At 29.3% G+C, this 22814-nt stretch overlaps 1 protein-coding gene across 1 annotated transcript in view; it reads left to right on the plus strand.

Annotated features, from left to right (window-relative positions):
- The window catches only part of LOC129988818 (uncharacterized), a 70497-nt gene that overhangs the window by 31600 nt on the left and 16083 nt on the right, over positions 1–22814 (plus strand). The window contains exon 2 of the mRNA XM_056097089.1: positions 17091–17217. Coding sequence (XP_055953064.1) covers positions 17091–17217 — 127 coding nt within the window. The remainder of the gene's footprint in view (positions 1–17090; positions 17218–22814) is intronic.

Below are 22814 nucleotides of genomic sequence, written 5' to 3' on the forward strand. Positions count from 1 at the left end.
ATCGTCTGCTAAATGTCTATTAACAGATTTAGAATATGATATTTACCGAACAGCAATAGCTATTTTGCATCATGATAACAATGGCAATCTTTCCCGCTTCATATTTAAAATGATTGCAAAGACATTCATTTGATATTAAAAAAATAAATCACAAAACAGTAAAATACAACATTTTCTATTATTATTAAACTAGAATCAATTTTGGAAAGTTCGCTATCATCAGTAACAGTTTATATAGATTTATTTATTTATATTTCAGTTTGGGATACAGCGATTTAGATTGTAAATATATCTCAAGTGAAGTTAATATCGTAGAATCACATGTATTTTTTCGTAAGGAGTTTGCAAGAGCTTATTAAAATGTAAGAACTGAGTATATTTTCTACGAACAACATGCAAATCCATAAGTTCATAGATTTCTATAGGGAGCGTGGTATAATTAAACCATGTTACCAATTTTAAAATTACTTATTGTTGGACTAAATTAAAGTTAAGTAAATGAAGACATGAAATAATTTTTTAAAGTAACTATATTTAATGATAAATATTTCTTTTTTGAAATGAATTTCTTTTTAGAAAATCCTTTCTAGAAGATATGAAGATCATTCTTCTAGAACATATGAAGACTAATTTATTAGATGATTCGCCAAGACTTCATAGTTTAGATTAAATGCATTCATTAAAATTATGCCCCATCTCTCATTATTTTTTTTTCTGTGAAAACTTAGAAAGAAGAATCACATGACAAATTATTGTAGAAAATGTTAATTGAATATAATATATGTAATATTTCAGTTAATTAATATGTATATGGACCAATGATATTAATTATAAATAAAGGTGCGAATAATTTACAATTAAAACATAGATGGACAACAACAATAACAACAAAAAGATAAGTAGTTCTATTGAGGAGCTAATTGTGAAGAACTCCTATTGCTTGAATTATCAGTTGGGAAAACGAAACAAATATTCCACATGAGTTTAAATATCATCTTTTAGAGCTTCTCCCCGGTTTCAAAAAGGCAGTCATTTTTCTGAAAAATATTCATTTCAACAAAAAAATCTCAAACAAAATGGTCCTAATTTTCTACTTTGATATTAAATATATTTCAAGTACTTATATAGCTTTTTTTAATTGTTCTACGATTGAAATAGAGACTACCTTGCTTCTCAAGTGAAAAGCCAAAAGTGAACATTGGAACCTTCTTATAACCTTAATATCGTACAAATTCAAGAAATTTATAAAGAGCTTATCCTGCAGAAAATCCATAAACGGAATTGAATAACAATAGTTAGGAAATATTTTATTTCAATTTTTTTATGTCTATTTGCAACTAAAGCAAACAAGTGTTAAAAAAAGTACAGGAAGAAAACACGAAGATTTTTTTTTGTCCCCTCGAGAGTATCTTAAAAAGGTTTATATTCCTACTCATTAAGGTTCTACCAGAGAGCATCCTTCCCAATTAACTTTCTTGACACTATAATAAATAAATATAATAAAGCTTATTAAGTAATTAAACGTAATTAAGGACAAACTAGGGTATCATTATCTTAAATATAGATTTTGAAATGCGAAGAAAATGACTTCAATTTTGTGCTGCTTTAAAAAATATTTTGAAAATAGTAAATGTTTAACTATAAGAAGTATATTATACAATTTTCCTACTTCGGTGAGTTTAATTTTAGCAATTACAGATCATTTTATTTCAAGGTTATTTACTGTTTTCGGCATTCTTTTGAATGGCTTGGTGAGTCTCTTTTCGAAAATATTTTATTTCAATTGTTAAATTTCAAATAACCAATAGAAATATTATGGCTCATAAATGTCCAAAATTTCGTATTTTTATTAAATCAACACGAAAAATACTTTTCCCATACATCTGAGACCCTCGGGGGGGGGCACCTCGAAATGAGGATGAGATGCTTCCGGCATGGTGGTTGGATCTCGCCACCCTGGAGGGTACACAAATAGGTGGGGGATCTGGCTCCCCCCATCGATGACGGGACGTACTTCCTTCGGGGAGGGTTGCACCGTGGCCGGTGACGGCCCTTAGGACTCAACCACAGTTTCCGCCAATTGCTGTTGCGGCGGTCCGGTCATTCAGTTTTATGGTTTAAATCCGTGTGCCTTAGGGCGGGTCGGAGAGTTAGAAGGTTGACTTTCCCATACATCTGAAAACTAAGATAAGCAATTTGTTTGTCTGATTTATGTACAACATTATGCTGTATCAAATTATACAAACACTTGGATTATTAAGTTGTATAAATGCAGAAAAAAGGAAGGGAAATTTGGAAGTATAAGGGAAAAAAAGTAAATCGTTCTGTTGTTTTTAGTTTCTTCTTTAATCAAAATGTGTTAGTGATAAAATAGTAATTTGAAAAGATTGAATATTAATTGATGGAAATATGTTGACAGTATATAGAATTATTTTCATTATATGTAAAAAATTCTATATGCGTCTTGAATAATTTAATCATATTTTAGATATATTATGTTTGAATTTATTATTGAAATTAATTTCAAACAAAGCCGATTTAAAAAAATTAAATTGTATTATTGAAAATTTAATTTATTATTCAAAAATTTAATTTATTATTGAAAAATTTAATTTAATTTATTATTGGAATTAATTTCAAATAAAGCCAATTAAAAAAATTTAATTATTTTATTTTGAATCTAGTATTGGATAATTTATTTTTAATGCACTAAAATATAAACCGACTGTATATTTTCAAAATTATTCATTTTAAAATTAAAGACAATACTGATATTCATGCTTTCCAATATTTTCTCGAACTCCATATTTTGAAGGGTGTTCACTGGTTTAATAATTGTTTAATAAAGGACAAATCAAAATGTGTGACCAATTTCCAAGCTTTGCTATGAAACAGATAACTGACATATTTATTAAAAGATGATAAACGTTATTCGGAGACAATTAATAAAGTTTTCAATGACAATATATTCAAGTTTTGAATCTCAAATTTTCGATATGCATCAAAACCGTAATGTAATTCTTGTCAGTTATGTATCACTTGATACTGACAATAAGAGCTCCTAGTGCGAGCCTTCATCTCGGGGAAATAGGTGAACAGCGAAACATTATCTCATTAACATGTTGTCAAAAGGATATTTTGATTGTTCTTTTGAAAAGAGTGGAAACTGCTACCGTGACCACTTCGATATCTAAATCGCACTCCATGTCTTAAGTTATTTGTGGAGGAAAAATTTGTAGAAGATAGCATTCAATAGTCCCAACTTTCTAATAGCAATGTGTATGCAAAGCCTTATTATAACAATAAAGAAAGCGTTTTTGCTTTAATTTTTGGTATTTGGTATCTTGAGCATTAATAAAAATGCTTTATGGAACAGGCTAGTTAGTAAAAACAATATGAGCGCAGCGATACTAAAATAACACCCCATATCTTATATAATTAATGATAAATACTCGTATACAATGGCATTCAATAGTCTCAACTTTCTAATAATAATTTATATGCAAAGCATTATTATATCAATATAGAAATGGGTTTTTGTTTTAATTTTTGGTATTTGGTATGTTGAACATTAATAAACGGCTACATGTATCATGCTAGTTAGTAAACATAATATAAGCACAGAGATAATCAAATAGCACACCACGTTTTATATAATTAGTGAGGGAAAGTTTCATGAAAGATAACATTTAGTAGTCCCAAACTTTTAATAGCATCGTATATGCAAGGCATTATTATATCAATATAAAAATAGCTTTTGTTTTAATTTTTGGTATTTAATATCTTAATCGTTAATAAAAATGCTATATGTATCAATTAGTAAAATATAATATGAGCACAACGATAATGAAATAGCACACTACTTCTTATGTAATTAGTAGAGGAAAGTGTTGTAGAAGATCGCATTTAATTGTCCCAAATTTTTAATAGCAATGTATATGCAAATCATTATTATATCAATTTAGAAAGAGCTTTTGTTTTAATTTTTGGTATTTAATATCTTAATCATTAATAAAAATGCTATATGTATCAATTAGTAAAATATAATATGAGCACAACGATAATGAAATAGCACACTACTTCTTATGTAATTAGTAGAGGAAAGTGTTGTAGAAGATCGCATTTAATTGTCCCAAATTTTTAATAGCAATGTATATGCAAATCATTATTATATCAATTTAGAAAGAGCTTTTGTTTTAATTTTTGGTATTTAATATCTTAATCATTAATAAAAATGCTATATGTATCAATTAGTAAAATATAATATGAGCACAACGATAATGAAATAGCACACTACTTCTTATGTAATTAGTAGAGGAAAGTGTTGTAGAAGATCGCATTTAATTGTCCCAAATTTTTAATAGCAATGTATATGCAAATCATTATTATATCAATTTAGAAAGAGCTTTTGTTTTAATTTTTGGTATTTAATATCTTAATCATTAATAAAAATGCTATATGTATCAATTAGTAAAATATAATATGAGCACAACGATAATGAAATAGCACACTACTTCTTATGTAATTAGTAGAGGAAAGTGTTGTAGAAGATCGCATTTAATTGTCCCAAATTTTTAATAGCAATGTATATGCAAATCATTATTATATCAATTTAGAAAGAGCTTTTGTTTTAATTTTTGGTATTTAATATCTTAATCATTAATAAAAATGCTATATGTATCAATTAGTAAAATATAATATGAGCACAACGATAATGAAATAGCACACTACTTCTTATGTAATTAGTAGAGGAAAGTGTTGTAGAAGATCGCATTTAATTGTCCCAAATTTTTAATAGCAATGTATATGCAAATCATTATTATATCAATTTAGAAAGAGCTTTTGTTTTAATTTTTGGTATTTAATATCTTAATCATTAATAAAAATGCTATATGTATCAATTAGTAAAATATAATATGAGCACAACGATAATGAAATAGCACACTACTTCTTATGTAATTAGTAGAGGAAAGTGTTGTAGAAGATCGCATTTAATTGTCCCAAATTTTTAATAGCAATGTATATGCAAATCATTATTATATCAATTTAGAAAGAGCTTTTGTTTTAATTTTTGGTATTTAATATCTTAATCATTAATAAAAATGCTATATGTATCAATTAGTAAAATATAATATGAGCACAACGATAATGAAATAGCACACTACTTCTTATGTAATTAGTAGAGGAAAGTGTTGTAGAAGATCGCATTTAATTGTCCCAAATTTTTAATAGCAATGTATATGCAAATCATTATTATATCAATTTAGAAAGAGCTTATGCATTAATTTTTGGTATTTAATATCTTGAGCGTGAATAAAATGCTATGTATAGCAAGTTATTTAATAAAAATAATATGAGCACAGTAATACTCATATAGCACTAAATGTCTTATGTAATTTGTGGGGGATAGTTTTGTAGAAGGTCGCATTTAATAAAACATTTAATAGCAACATTTTAATAGCAGTAAATATGCAGGCATTTATTATATCAATATACAAATAGCTTTTACTCTTTACTTTTTGGTATTTTAGTGTATCTTGAAAATTAATAAAAATACTATGTGTATCAAGCTAATTAGTAAAGATATGCTAAATTTACATAGTAGGAAGATAGTAGGATAAATGTTAAAGAAATTTTATAGTAAAAGAATAGATATACAAAAATATTTAAAATTCCTTAATCTGTTAAAGATTTATATATTATTATTTATATGCATTTGTATAATTTTAAAAAAAATCCCTTTTCATGGCATATTTCAAATCATTTATTTCTGGAAAGCTATTTCATGGAAAAAAGCATAATTCTTATTAAAGGATATTTATATTTCCTTTATTAAATAAAAGCAAGAAATATTTACTAGAATTTTGATAGATATTCTAAAAATTTGCAAAAATGATATTACTATGTACCATAAACACCTAGTACTAATGTGTAGATTTCCACATCTCTCCAGATATATGCCTGCATTTTCTCGGAAAACAAGGTAAGAAAAAAACATTTTTGTTTAAATGTCTTCATCCGTAAGCATCTTACCATTTCCCTTGGAGAGAAAAATTCATCCATTAATCATGAAGACCATTAATTTCAATAATTAAGGCTCAGGAAACGTCTCAAAAATACATTAAAATACACAAGTTGACACTTAAGTTGTTCTCGCTTTATATGCAGAAATCTGCCTATTTTTCTTCTTTTCTTTTCTCCTATACGTAGTATAGAGAAAGTATAGTAATCATCAAAAAATTTGACCTCTAGCTTTTGATGAATCTCCAAGTTTTAAATCTCCCTGAATTCGAGAAAGTTATTTTTAGAAAATATCTGTCTATCTATGACAAAGCTAACGAAAACACTTTTTGAGCTCATAGTTAAAATTTGGTATATGGTCTTTACATGAGATTTGCATATTTCTACCAGCTTTTGTTTAAAATCTATTTAAAGGAAATCTGGCTGATCGAATATACGTTAACATGATAATTACAAAACGAACAGAGCTAGACAGATACTCAAAATCCTCACCTATAATGAGGACACCAGTCAAATTTTTAACCATATGAAATAAGGGATTGCTTCTTTCAGAAGCATACAAATTTAATAATCCAAAAACGCAATGACTTAGATATAACAAATTTCGTGTGTGATTTAGTGACTACAAGTGTAGTTTTTTGTCAATTTTTTCTTTCAATCGGTTAAAAGAAAGGTGTTTAAAATCCTAATTAAGTTTTAGGATACTATTAACATGTGCTACGAATTAATCACCAAATAACTCGCCAAGGATGACGCTATTATTAAGTAAAAAGGTTACATTCACGCCAAATGTTAATGTTTCGTAACTATTATGCGCCAATCTCTGACATGACAAGTTTATCACAGAGACTGCTAGAAAGAGTTGAGGAGACGACTCACAATAGTTTATAAATGTATGTATAACAAATATAATCCTCAAACAATAAGCAGCTTTAAGCGTTAACTTGAACCGTGGGAAACTTTTACTGAAAAAATAGTCCCATAAAAAGGAAGAAACTGCTTTCGTTTTCACATTGCATGTTATGAAGTCTGTGAAATAAGAGAATTCTATCATTGAAAGGAAAAAAGGCACAAATAATCCTAGATGTTGCGGTATTATAACCGAGAAGAAAGAAGAATTTTCTACATGGGTTGATTTCATTGTGAAGGATTTCCGCTTCAATTATCCCTAAGCTGTTTTACTTAGAATTCTTTGGAACGTTTTGGAGTATTTCTTTCAAAGGGAGTATATATAAACTCTTTTTCCCGGCCTGCTCTTCTGATTAAATTTTGATTCTTATAAAGCCGATGTAAATTCCACGTTACGAAAGAGTAGGTGATACTTTTCGATGAAACTCTTTTTTTATTTAGTCTGGAAAGTGAAAAAAGGAAAAGAACTGCTTATAACAAAATGGTAAAATGAAAATCTGCTTTGAGATTAATTTTATGAGCGATAAAATAAGGGCAGGGTTAAGTAATGAATAAATATATGTTACGAGTTAATATGATTAAAAACATTCATGATGAGTGTTCAGACGAAGTCCTTGTTGTTCTTAATGATTGATAAATAATAAACTTCATCTGTGTTTTTATATGATTTAGATGATACATTAAGATATATAACACATTAAATAAGATATTTTATACATTAACAGGTAATAATATCTATTTTAATCACAAATCAAATTCAATTCTATGGAAATTCCCCATGTGCATTACTTTATTTATTTATTTTAACTTTTGAACTCTCATCAGATGACAAGGGCGATATCTGAGCCTACAAACCAAAACTTTATGTCCATACATATGGGATTGTTTCGATTTGTTTATAATGATTATCGGTTGTTTTAATGGTTACAAACCATAGAATCTAAGCCACAGCCACAAAAGAAAATTTCCATTTAAGGCAGTTCAAATCTTTTTGGTTGTGTGGCTGTGATGCGCTCCAGTGGATTCAGTATGGTGTAGAATTCTAGTTTCCCTCATGATATTTTTTCCTGATTCTGATTCCATTTCCACTCTTTTTTTCTTCCAGTAGATTCACAGCAGTTTTGGATCTAGCGCAAGTTATATCAATCGTCATTATCAAGTGTCCTATTGCTGTTATGACGTGAAACGTAACATAAGATAGCGTTTTAATTGTCCTCTTCCCGAGACTAAAAATCGTAAAATTAGTTCCAAATATAGCTCTCCTGAAAATAATGTAGGCAAAATTGGAAATTATGTTTTCTTCGTCATGTTAGTGTTGTTTCTTCAATGATTCGGTTTACCTTGATTACCTATATCAAAAAAATATCCGACTATCCCTTTCCCAAGTAAATTTTAATATTGTGGAGAAAGCATTAATTTGATCGCATTAGTCAATGAAATATTTTATGAATTATAGAACTTTTATGATACCCTCAACAAAATCTTTTTGAAGAATTAAAATGCGAAAAACAGAAAAACTACATTATTTTTTTTAAATTTACATCTCTTTTGATTATTATACATACAGTATTCCACTAAAGTCCTTTGTCTTTATTCAGAACGGCTACTGTGCTATTCATAAAAGTGGTGTCTAAATATAATAAAGTCGGCATGCGATACTGAATGAAACCGCATGGGGCCATATGGTGAGAAACTGCGGAGAAAACATCCCTATTCCCCAAACAAAATGAGATAGGGAAAAAAAGTGATACACAAACATGTTGGACATTACCTATTTAGTACGAAAAGACACCATGTGAACATTATTGCAAAGAATAGAACAGTTAAAACGCTAGAGGGTATCAATAGGTAATGCACATAACTTTAAACTCAATAATATTTATATATATATATATTGTTACAAAATTTTTTTCTTCTACTACCAAATACCGCCAAGAAATCGTAATGACGCAGCGCATTTAATCTCTAATAGTTCAGCAGCTTGCTTGCTGTCTGATCCTCTCAGACCTCTACGTGTCGGCGACTCCGACTCTCACCACACACCGCCTCTTTTTACGATCCACACGACGACTTCCTCTCCAGCTTCAGAGGTCTGTCTTTTATAGCTCCGGGAGGCGGGGCTAGAATCTTCTGAACAATCAGGGCGTACCTGGCTGTATCTTGGGTCTTAGTGGATGGATCGTGAAAGTTCTCGAACTTTCCAGTAGTATCCATTTAGTCGCCAAACTCGCCAAATTCATCGCCAACTCGCCAAACGGTCGCCAAGCTCCGAGGTTATTGACGCGGCATCCACTCAACATGCACAGGACAGATCGTACAATTGTCTTTCTTACGATGACACTATTCGGGCCGGGTAGCAAAATTACAGATTTGTAACAATATATATATATATATATATATATATATATATATATATATATATATATATATATATATATATATATATATATATATATGTATATTGATTGGTTTGAAAATACTAGTCCCTTAAACCGCCATCAGCCCCATGTCGTTAGCAAAGTCAAACTTCTGAACGTCAATTAACATCTTCATGGATCCAAACAGATGAAAATATGAGGATGCTAGGTCACATTGGAATGGTGGATGTCCCAAAACTTTCTTTGCAAATCATTTCAATTTCAGCAACCATTCGTGCAAAATGGATTTAGAATTAATGACGCACTCACAAAACAATCCGAACTTGACACCTTCAGATTTTCATTATTAGGGCGTATTAAATCATTCATCGGTGATCAGAAATGTGAAGGTCTTATACGGGCTGACAGTATTCTGAATGACCAGATTTTTAAAATGGAATTCCTCGATATGAGTTGCAGTTATGTCGAAAAGTAAATAATATTAATAATAATAAAATAATTAAAAATAAAAAAATGTTAATATTATATATTGCCTATCATTTTATTTTTAACTATTAAGTGCAAAACTATGTGTGCTACTTACTGTATTTTATAGAATTACTGTACTCTCATTAACAGCAGATAAATGCTTCGAAATTTTAAAATTCAAAATCTATGGCAGATTGTTAACGACAATGTGGATAAATATTTCATTTTTCATTGAAAAGTCTTTGAAAACAAACTACTGTGTAATTTTTCAATTATGTATATCAGTTATTTTACGAAGACAACAATTTCTTTAGTACCATGTAATAATTTTAAAATTTTGTAGAGCTTATTATTCGGAAAATTTAATGCAAAGTCATTTTGCACAATTAATTATTATTACTAGAAAATAAAGATCATGAAATCTCTTCTTTTCAACAGCTGTTCTAAAAATGAATTAATTAAAAAAACAAAACAACCGGATAATAAAATATATAATATATAAAAATACCAATATCATGACTTCCTGAATTGGATTACATTAAGGAAATTTTATTTTCTCAAAAATCGATCAAGGAAATTTAATTCGGTTTCGAAATATTACTTCAGTAAGAACAGAGATTTCCTTAAACTTGGAGAGACGTTACATTTGCAGACTTTTCCTTTGAGAATATTCAAAGATTTCAATGGAATTCCATACCAGATACATTTCTAGGAAACATTCGCTGCTTCACTTCAATCTATATGCTAAACTTCTAAAACTTTCAGTTTCTTCACCTCTGCACGAATAGTCTACTTTGATATCCAGAAAGCTTCGAAAAAGTATAAATTTTGAGTTCCTTCCGTTTGAAAATCAAGATTGTTCGTAGTACTTTAGTAGTTTAATTTTAAATTCAGAAGAATGTCTTGATATACATATGAATATTACCTATGCAATTGACAAATGAAATCTTTCATCTGACCTGTTAAGAATTTCTAGTTTGACATATTTTATTATCATATCTATCAACCATATTGTAGTTTGTTCATAAATATAAAGAATGACAATGTTAAATTTCTTCATATTTTCAAAAATTATCACAGTGGTTATCCAGAATGTTGAAAGAAAACTATTAATATTCATTTTCTACCTGTGAAAGAAAATGATATTTATTTTTGTACTACACTGGTTTATTTGTTTGTATTTCTTCGTGTTTAAAAAAAAACAGTTTCATATCCTGAAACTGTGATGAAAGCAATGGTATTCATTTTCTATCTGTGAATAAAAACTGAATTTAAAAATTGACTTTTATTTTGTACAGCTCAGAAGGGAAAGAGCATGTATTTGTGAGAGTTTTAATGATAATTTCTCAATGACTTGTTCATAATCGTGTTAACATCTTTCATCTGACATTAATTTTAGAGGCTAGATATACTTCATTATTTTCTTTATCAAATAGAGTAACAAATTTGAAAATTCGTATAAAGTTTGATATAGTCCAAAATCTGAGATATTTTTTTTCTGAGTGCTTCAGTTATTATAAAAATAAAAGATATATATTTAATAGATGTCATATCAGTGATTTCAACTTTGGCGACGAAAGAATCCTGGAAAGAACATTTCAATCCTGGCATTAAAAATAAAGATTCTGGAAAATGAAAAACTTTTGACAATATCTCTATTACGAGTCGAGATCATTTCACAAAATTCCAAACAATGCCATGGTGGCTGCATCAGCCAAGGAATTATCTTACTGCAGAGCTGATATTCAAATGGTATTGGTTTTATAGTGACGGCTGTAACGTTTTGGCTATTGTTATATGTTTTTTATTTAACATGTTAAGCTGCCACTATGCTTTCTATTCGATATCTCGTTGCTGGTAACTTTATATTTAGCCAAAATCAATCATTGGGGCCTGACTCTATATTTATCTTTCGAAGCATGTGAATTATATGTGACTGACAACGTACTTTTTGTCCAGGTCACGGTAGTCACATATGATTAACAGCATACTTTGTGTTTCAGAAGCCCCAGTACAAAATATTAAATTCTTCTGTTAAAAAAATTTAAGTAATTTGGAAATCTAAATGAGTGAATTTGAATATTATTTGTATTTCAAATAATTATAATGAATATTAACTGTAAAATAACCACATGCACTAAATTAAACAGAACACGTCTCTAAGAAAATACAATGTACAATTTACAATATATATATAAGAAATATCCAATATACATTATATTAAATGTTGTCTTATCGTACTTAGCGCATATCTAGAGTCATTATACTGATGAAACTGGATACCATGGGCTGAACATAAAAAATTCTCACTCAGACCTAGCGTTTAAAGTGATAGTGAATTTTTTTCTGCTAATACAGGGTGTTTATAAAGTCCCAGACCCATTTTGATGTTTAATAACTCATAAAATAATAAAGATAGATTTAAATTAATAACATAAATGGTTAAATAGACTCAAAAAGTTTCATGACCCTTGTCAATGAACTTCCACGTGTGCCCCCTTCGTCGCACGGAGAATATCAAGTCGATAGTCAATTTCACGCCAGGTCGCGACAAGCATGTCGGCATCCACAGAGCCATTTGCGCACTTTATGGCGATTAACAATGCCAGAAACATGAAAGGATGCTTCATCGGAGAACATTATGCTCTTCAGAAAATCAGCAGAATCTTCTATCCTCCTTAGCATATCTGTTGCAAAGGCCATCCTCCTAGGCCTATCGTTCGGTTCCAAAACTTGAACAATTTGAACTTTGTATGCATGCAGTCTTAATTTTTTCTTAATAACCTTGTACACCGTCGAAATTGGGATATCCAATTCTGTTGCCGCTGATCTCACAGATATTCTAGGATTGTGTAAAAATGTCTCTCTGACACGCTCAACATCAAAATCACTTGTGCAAGGACGTCTGGAACGTTTTTTATCTTCGATACTTCCAATTTCTAGAAAATTCTTTTTCCACCGCAAGATGCTGTTTTTGGATGGAGGATCTTTTTGGTAAATTCTTCTGAAATTTCTCTGTGCTTGCACTATCGATTTCATTTCTATGAACCACCATAAAATCTGTGCTTTCTCTTGTGGTGTATGCATTCTCCTTAATATCCGCTAGAATGAAACGTCACATACAAAAGTACTACATAGAACAAACACATCAAAAGTAAACATAACATTGCAATAGTTGCCAAAAACAAAAGAGAGAAAAATGCAATTAATAAGTAGACGATATTTAGAAAAGTACAGATATTTAGACTGGAAAATGAAATTATCTGAAAATAACCACACGTGCAGACGATATTTACAAAAGTAAAAATATTCAAACCTGAAAAGGAAAATATATGAGTTATTCCCTCAATAAATGCCAAAAGTTTGTTTATATCTTTATTATTTTACAAGTTATTAAACATCAAAATGGGTCCGGGACTTTATAAACACCCTGTATGTTGTTGATTTCGGTGGATTACATTGGATTTTACGATTTAATGACGAAAAAGCCAAATTTGTCCATACTGCATCAAACATATGATTGATGTCTAAGTATAGGGTAGTAAATAAATGTTACGTGTTGACATTCTAAAACATTTACAGTTAGTACCGTTATATAGTTGAATATAGTTAGATATAGTTGAATATAGTTAGTACCGTTGAAAACAAGAAAATGCATTTTCTCCAAAATATCGGGAAATGTAAATCAAAATTAAAAATAAGTGTTTTAGTGAAATAAAAATAAACGAATGAAAAAAAAATAATAATATTCATACTAAAGAAAGGGGAGAATTCTTTGGAAGCTTTTGATTTAGTAATTTTGAAGTACTTATCATCGACAGGGTATTTAATTATTTCGATAAAAGGTTTTAAAATTTGCTTATAGAAATGAAACTATGTTTTATTTTTTCTCAGGGTAGATAGGACTTTATTTATATTAGATTCCTGCTCTTCAACTTCAAGAGTTCTCTCTTAAGTTGTTTCATTCGGGTCACAATTATTGGCATCTTCAGTTGCAAATAATTCAATTTCATTCTTTTTTATTTCTATATAGTTTATTGGCATGGTTTCGAAGTTAGCATGTGTCGATTTGGTTTCTTGATTATTTTTGAAAATTCGATTTAGAATGAAATCTTCATCGATTTTCTTTTTTCTGAAGTCTAAATCTGTAAATGAGATTTTTCCAAAAGCTCAGAATTTCCTGCATTAGATTGATCATTTATCAGTTGTAGAGTAATGCAGTTTTTTAAATGTATTTTTATTATCAACTATTTTAATGAAACAGATATTCCAAACAATTTCATTGAAACTGAAAGATCATAATAGGTGGTTTGAAATTGTGTTTTTCTAACTGAACAGTGGATGAATTATGAGAGAACACATCAGGAACTAACAACGGTTTATTAACTGGAAGCGGAGTTTTCAATTTAGATTAATCTTTTGGTATGTCGGAAGGCTTTATTTGAATAACTTGGGTCTGAGCTATGGCGTATCGGGATTTATAATATTACTAGCTTTAAAGTAAGCCTTGACATAAAATATCTGCATTTTTTTTGTACTTCTGATTTCTTTTTGAAACTGGCAGGTTAAACATTTTCAAGAATAGGAAGTGTGCAATTTATACATTTTTCTTCAGAACGACATCGGACATTATTACTGTCGACTTATGGACAATGGGAACAAGTCAGTGTACATCAGAAGAAGTTTTGAATGCTCGAAACGTAAGCTTTTGAAGCCTACGAAGATGTGGGTTCGGAATATAATGTGGAAAAGAAAGACGTATATATAAGCTGCTTTGATATACCTATGCAATTTAGCTGTTATAAATATTGAAATCAGATGCTAAGTATTTAGGAGATGTTCATCTCAAAAAATTACGCATACACACAAAAAATGTAAAATAAATGAACTAACAAAATAAAGCGCACTATGAGAACTCATTGTAGTACAACATTCCAAAAAGGTCTTCACTCAATTACACGTTTGAACCCTACTCAACTAATTAATTATCTATATAATCGAGTACAACTGATTCTTTATAGCCTTGTCACCCGGCTTTATATAATTTTAAAGAAGCACATCGAATGTCCCAGAAGATTACTGTATCTCCACTTCTAATGAAAACCTCGCCAAACCTCCAGCAGTTTCAGCCTGTTTAATTTTGTCGCCAAATGTTCACTAAGTTCACCGCCAAAGACTCGACATCCGTTTCAACAGCTATTACTATATCTATAAAGCTATCTTCTTTATCAAGATTCTATTTGTTCCGGGAAGAACTATTACAAATTCATAAATATACCTATAAAGTTGCGATCAATTTTTAACATAAGAGCTTATAGATATCCGATGTCAGAAGAAACGTAGAGCTGACATTTCACATAATTACCATAGATGAATTCAGGAATAATAATAATACATAATTTTTCATTCAGAATGAATATGTTTTCTCATTATTCAATAAAACATAAGATTAAATAATTATTAAATAATGCAAAAAAATTAAGCTCAAAACACATATATAAATAAAATAATTTTATAAGAATAACCATATTTACTATTCCCAAAGCAGGAAAAGTTGGTTTAACAGTAAATCAAATTTGTACCTGTATTATATTTAAAATAACACAACACCGAAATAAAAAAAAAAAAATGCCATCAAAGAAATCAACTATGATTTTACAAAAATTATGGAAGATTTAGTACTCTAACAAGGAGATTGAAAGCTGTAAATTAATATAAACGAGATTTAAAAATCAGTAAAAAGTTTTTTTTGCAAAAAAAAGCGATATGCGCAATTAATTCACTTTTAAAAACAACGTTTCACGTCGTTATTAATTGTACTAAAAAAATATGAAAAAAAAAGATTAATAGTTGCTTTTTATTCAAATCGAATAACTTTTGTTATTGCCTTGCTGAAAAAGAACTCTATAAAAACAGTAAATACAAAAGAATAATTTATTTTAAACAAACAATTTCTGGTTTTTATGTGCTTCAAAGTAACATAAATGTAGCATTCAATGCTTTTAAGAAATAAGTCTCGCAATGATCTATGAAAAATAAATAAATAAAATGTGGCTATTTTCGAGATGGGAGTATGAATTTTATAGTGAATGGGTTGCAATTTTTTTTGGATATTTTCCAGATCGCATCTTAAAAGAAATCTAAAGTTTATAGGTTTAGTTAACGTTCATTCTAGCAAATATAAAGTATACATTTTATTGAATTTTCAAGAATTTTTCTGATTTTTTTTCATCTGTTTTAAGCCAACTACAAAAAGAATATAAAATAATGTCAGTAATATATATATATATATATATATATATATATATATATATATATATATATATATATATATATATATATATATATATATATATATATATATATATATATATATATATATATATATATATATATATATATATATTAGCAGTTGCGTAGCCAAATAAAAGAAATCTTTGAAATTTATTTTACTACGAAATACATTTTACATACAAGAAACGATGATAAACTGACGTCCATTTACATTGCGATAGAAGTATAAAAAGACCAACATTTTCCATTGAGTGATTTTACAATGAGATTTTGATCAGGATTTCTTTTACCCGTGTAAACTTAGGAAAGGGAAATTTAGGTATCTTTAAAAGAATTTTCTAAGTATTAAGGATTTTTATCTCTTCCCACGCTGCTGAAGCAGCAGCATTGAGCAGGAAATTGATATTTCTTATATCACAGTAATAAAGTAGATAATTTGATTTTACCTTCTGAAAAATTAATATATTGCAATTTTGTTTCAAAATCTGTTCTTATCAAATTTGTTGTAATTAATAATATCATTTTCTGTTCAAAAATATAATTGGTTTGATAATCCACACTCGTATATCTTTTTTTTTATCTCCCCTTCCGAATAAAAGCAATTTTGTCAATAACTTTCTGGACAATTCACACATTTTCTCTTCTCAGATTAATGAAATAGTTTTAAATTCATTCTTCCCAGATAGAAAGCTGTAAAAGAAACAGTTTGATGATACATTCTGCTTTCTGACTACTTTCTTTTCTTCACATGAAAGTCATTTTGAGAATACTGGCAAGATCTCAGTTTCTCCATTGGAAAATCCTAGATTATTCCCAGATTGGGACAGGTAGGGTATGGGGGACCAGAATGTAATATAGTAAGAAAATATTGGATTGTTTGCAAACTGTTATAGAGTACTTCCAAGAAAAATATCGATTGTATATAAATTTATCTCAATTCACTTTTTTGTTATAAAATGGAACATGTATTGTTATTTCATTAGATTAATTAATTAATAATTTTTTTTCCTTTCTTTTCAGTCGTGTCGCTGGGAGAAGTGTGTACTCTTCAGGAGTTGCATGGTTGCCTGGAGTTGCTACAGTCCGTCACTCAGAGCAATGACCTGCTGTTCGTGACGACAAGGGCCGAGCTTCTAGCACTCTGCAGGTGAGATATTTGTTATATGCAATTGTTCTTAACCACTCTAAAATTTAAAGTGATTTGAATTAAAGATACAATCTTTAAATCTCTCTGGAAGAAAAATAGAGATTATGACATCTTTGAATACGGACAAAGAACAGAGGTGATAAAAAAAGTAAACATATTTTAATATAAAGAAAAACTGAGCTCATATAAATACAATACTTTTGGATAAAAGAAAAAAAAATGTCATCGCAAATTTCATATTATCAAGTGAGAACATTATTATTTTATGTCATTTTTTGTCTTAATAAATTTAAGTAATTTATCAGTTTTAACTTTCGATACCCCCTCGCTGTATAACTTTAATTCCCATTTTCTTCCAATGCTTCTTCAGGCGATAACTTCTTAAGACACTGCCTTTTATTGGATATACAGGAGAATCGGGTATATGGCGGTTACTCGCACCAAGTTGTAACTTTTTTTTACAACTTGGTTCGATAAGTTGCCGAAAAATAACCCTACTTATCATTTTTCTAATAATACTAAAAACGAAAAATTGATACCTCAAAAGCGATAAATAGCCAATTTTCTGAACGTGCATTTGTGGCTTCAAATACCCTAAAGCAAAACAATTTCATGTTCTCACATGTTAATAATAGGCATTAGAAAATAACATAAAAAAGTAGTATTTATGAACATATAGAAAAATAGAAAACATGTAAAGCAGGATCTTTGAATGTAGGTAAAAAATTAATAACTGTAAGAAGATGACATCTTTGAACATCGATGAAAAAGAAGTCAACAGAAAGTAACATCTTTGAATATAGGCGTTAAAACGGAAATAATATGACCATCAAAATGTGAACATATGAAAGAAATGAAGCTAAATACATTGTGATTGTAAAAATTTAACAGACACATAAGAATCTAGTGATTACAGCAATTTCGAATAAACTTCGATGACGAGAGTAGAAAGAGAAAAATGTGATGACGATAGTAGAAAGTGGATGACGAGAGTAGAAAGAGGGAATGCGTTGACGAGAGTAGAAAGAGGGAATGCGATAACGAGAGTAGAAAGAGGAAATGTGATGACGAGAGTAGAAAGAGGGTGACGAGAATAGAAAGAGGAAATGTGAAAGATGAAAATCTGTGTTCATAATGTTATGGTCACAATAAAAATATGAAAGAATTCAGTAGCAACAATATATTTATACATTGTTAATTCACTCGAACAATCAAACAATAATACCTGAAATAATATACTTATAGTACAAGTAATTGGAATTTCCTTTCTATATTATATAACTCACTACTAAACCAGACATATTCTGGAAGACTATACTGATGTTAGCTGAAATATATAATTGAATTAATATATAAAAACTGAATGATAAATTATTCAATTATATTAGTGCTGTTGATTATTTGTCGAAATAAGTCACAGTAATACTTAATTTTGAAACAACAAATCAAGAGTAGTTTATTATATAGTAATATTTTATTATATAATGGGTATAGTATTATATACATTATGGTATTGTAAATTAAATTATAAAATGAATTAAATTACAAAAAAAGCATTTAAAAAAGCATTTGAAAGCATTTTAACTTTTGCACATGATATTTTTAAATTCTATTGTGCTAGATTAAATCATGTATAAAAGATTTTTTAATTATAATTTATTTTCGAATTCATATGCTAACTGTACTTATTTCAAAAAACATTCGAATATGAATATCACAATAGAAATCCCACATGTTGTAGGACCTTTAAAATAGACATAATATTTTCAAATAAGATTGACATCGTATAGTAATATTTTTTTGACTGACAGATGATGTTCTCCAAAATAAACAAAGCGAAGCACTTTTTCTGAATTCAATCTATTCCATGTCATCACCGAACAAACAACAAACTATCTCCAATCATTTGCGGAAACATGTAGCCATATATTTTTAGTCTCAATTGATGGGCGGTTTTCCTGGCTTAATCCGCTCTTCTAAACCGTCAAAAGAAATAAGGCTTCTATAGAAGTTGGCAAAAAATAGCCAAGAAACAAGACGTAATTTTCAAACACCAAAAGTACAAAAAAGTCGCCAATTCCCGTTGATCAGAAGGTAAACGAGCCGTCATTGGCCGATGACAGTCACCGGAATGATGCCATCCATCATAGCCACAAGGCTGCTGTCTTCCTCGCCGTTGAAATACATGTTGCCACGAAATGAGAAAATAAAATGAAAAATAGAGAAAACATTTTTTCTATCGATTGTTGAGATTGTCTCATAAATCACGTGATGGTAGGAGGCATCGAAACGAATTGATGGATTGTTGGCCCTGGAGAGTTATTACAAAGCGGAGGATGGCATTTTTGAGTTTCGTTATCATCCCTTTCCCGTCCTATTTCTTTTGTCACAAAAACAATATTTTTTTCATGTTTTTGGAAATTTTTTTCACTCTCCGATGACTTGTCTCCATCAAAAATCCATGTTACGGATCAAAATAAAGGAAAGGACCACCTATGAAAATAAATGATGGAGCCTTTCTTTTTGGCCGTACCTTATCTTGTTAACGAAAATTTATGACTTGTTGTTCCATTCTGTTATTAAATAGACTGGTTCGCGAGACAATGTTGACTGGGTGTAGATTAAGGTTGTGCCTCATCAGTTAGCAATGTCTTATTATTCCTGTTTTTGTATGATACTGCTTTGGGAAAATATGTTCTTAATATGGCTTTTTGAAGTTGAAATAACGAATTATATAATTATAAATAAAATAAAATAAAATAAATTAAGAGATATTTCATGTTATTCACAGAATTAAATTTATTTAATATACTACGATTCTAATGTACACTTTCTGTTCGTATATTTGATTATTTTACAAAATCGTTATATTGTTAAATTAATATTGATAAAAATTGAGCTATTAAATTAATATTGAGCAATAAATATTGATAACTTGATCCGAATTTATTTGAAAAAATGATACGACAAGTATATTATCGTCATTAAAGCATGCTTTTTTAAATTTTAAAAATATCTAATAACGAGTTCGGCGAAATTACATTTCCAATAGTTATCTCGGAAAAAAAATGTTGAAGATATCGCTTTAATATTTAATTAAATAAATTTCAAAATTAATCGTTTCTAGGAGAAAATAGAAATATCCCATAAAATCATTATTATAACATATTATTGTCATCTTTCCAGGTCCCTTCGAACAAAGATATTACTCAATCAGAAAAAACACTTTTATTCTCCCCCTACTATTAATAAGAACCGCGGGGGCCTGGACTCGTTTCGTGAGCCATAGGGTTTTAGGTTCGAGACCCGATTCCACCGAAGAACCGTCATGTAAAGGGGTTTGTTGCACATTAAATTGGTCAGGGCCAACCGTCCTCTAGCTGGTGTGGTGTGGAGAAGGGGTGCCAGCTCAGGTGTCGTTCTCATCATCTGACCAAGGTTCAAAATTACGGGGTCCGTTCCAAAATAGCCCTAGTGTTGCGTTACAAAGGGACGTTAATATAACTAAACTAAACTAAATCCATACTATTAATAATGAGATAGGTGACATGCTTAAATTTCCATAAAGCATGAGATCTCTATTTTATATACTAATTTTACAACAAACTTTTGGGGAAGAGAATGAACATGTTGATCAACTGCAGAGAAAAAATAATTTAATGTTTCGATTAACGATATGATGATATTTTACAAAAAAAACTTTAAATAGGTTAAATATGTAAAATGCCTCATAATAAGTCTCCAAGCTCATTAAGAAAAAAAAAAAAACATAGATTATTCCTATATATCTTATAAATAGGAACGGTTTTTTTTAATTATATAAATGTGCTGTCAAAATATGTCTAACAATTTCGAATTTAAAAGATAAAATCGTGCTTTGCTTAATATTATTTATGAATCATTGAATTTTATAGAGAAATAAGACATTAAATATTATTAATTGTTAAAATGTAAATAAAATATGATAAACTATTATCAATATAATTTTAGACTGTATTTTACTACAGCAACCATTTGGTAATAACACAAATCGATTTGTATTGAGGATTTTATTCCCTTCTTTCAATTCTAAAAAAAAGATAAATATCTTATAAATTAACCAATATGTGATTTCAATGGTCGCTTCAAAACTTTCTGACATATTCTCCAACAGAAATGATATTGTGTTTCAAACCCATTTTTTTACAAGCGAAACCATAATTTGACACAGAAGTACAACTTCAATTACAAAATCGAATGCTAAATTCCATATTTTTAAGTCTTTGTGTTTTTCAACTATCGCATTTACATTCTTCTAAAAGTACAGAGCTATAAACGGTCAACCATTTATTGGATAAAACTTGATAAATGTAAAATCTGTGTGCCTAACTCTACTTCGCTTTCTTCATTTTGCAGTTATGTTAAATTGTACTTGAAAAACCGGATATACAGACTTCTTTTGCGACGATTTTGTTCAAAATCGAACAGAAATCTGCGAAGTTGATGTAAAGATCATATACAGAATTTAATAATCTGTTGGATTTTTTTTCTATCTTTGTCAGAGGCAGACAGACATTTTCTAAAAATGGGGTTTTCGAACCCAGCAAAACCTAAACCGTGAAGATTCGTCAAAATCTCGAGTCCGAATTTTTTGACAATTACTATAGTTTCTTTATTCTTTGTATACGAAAAAGTATAAAAGAATCTGGTGATAAAAAAAAATTATTACTAATGCTTAAAATCTTTTAAATATTGTCACGTAGATACTTGTGTTTCGAACTGAATGACGCACACAAGAAATAGAGCTAAACCAATTTATTAACTCAACTCTGAACTCAGAACACAGTGACTGACAGAACTTTTGCTTTTATACTGGCAGGGAAAGTTCCAGAACACTTTCCTAGAGACAGTAAGAAAAGTCCAGAACACTTGTCTGGTAAACTAAAGAAATGCCCAGTATCTTCTGGAACATGAAATAAAGGAAAACATAAAATCAAGGAATTAAATATTTACATATACTCTGAATCGCATTGTCTCTAGCGGGATTCGAACCCACGGTCTCTTGATTATGAGACCAGTGCCATGACCATTCGGCCATGGAGATTCGACTGTCTTTCCTTAATGCGGCAATTACAATCTTTTAAATATCATGATACTCGTACTTGTATTGATCCTATCAGCATCAGAAATTCCTAAATTAAAGCTATTAATACATAAATCTGCATAAAGTTATTTCTTTCAAAGAAAAAAGACTCACAACGGTCATAGCAATACATAATATGTATACCCACATATTTAATATAATTTCTACGAACAAAACCTAACACACCAGAAATATTCAAGTAAAGATCTTACATTGATTATTCAAATTATTTAGCAATTCTGCCTTTCTTTCTTATTGCAACTATTGAATTCAGTTTTAAAATATTTTCGCTAAAATTTTCGAATTTAATAAGATTAAGTAGATTGATAAGTAATTAATCTAAAGATTTAATGCGAATGTAAAAATAATTAAAAAACCTTTCGTTGGCCACCCCATCACACATCCATCCACTCAGTTAGATAGGCTGAAAAAGTAATTCCATTAAGAAATGTGTGATTGAAATGTAAAAATAAAA

Source organism: Argiope bruennichi, chromosome 10, assembly GCF_947563725.1.
Source record: "Argiope bruennichi chromosome 10, qqArgBrue1.1, whole genome shotgun sequence".
NCBI lineage: Eukaryota > Metazoa > Arthropoda > Arachnida > Araneae > Araneidae > Argiope > Argiope bruennichi.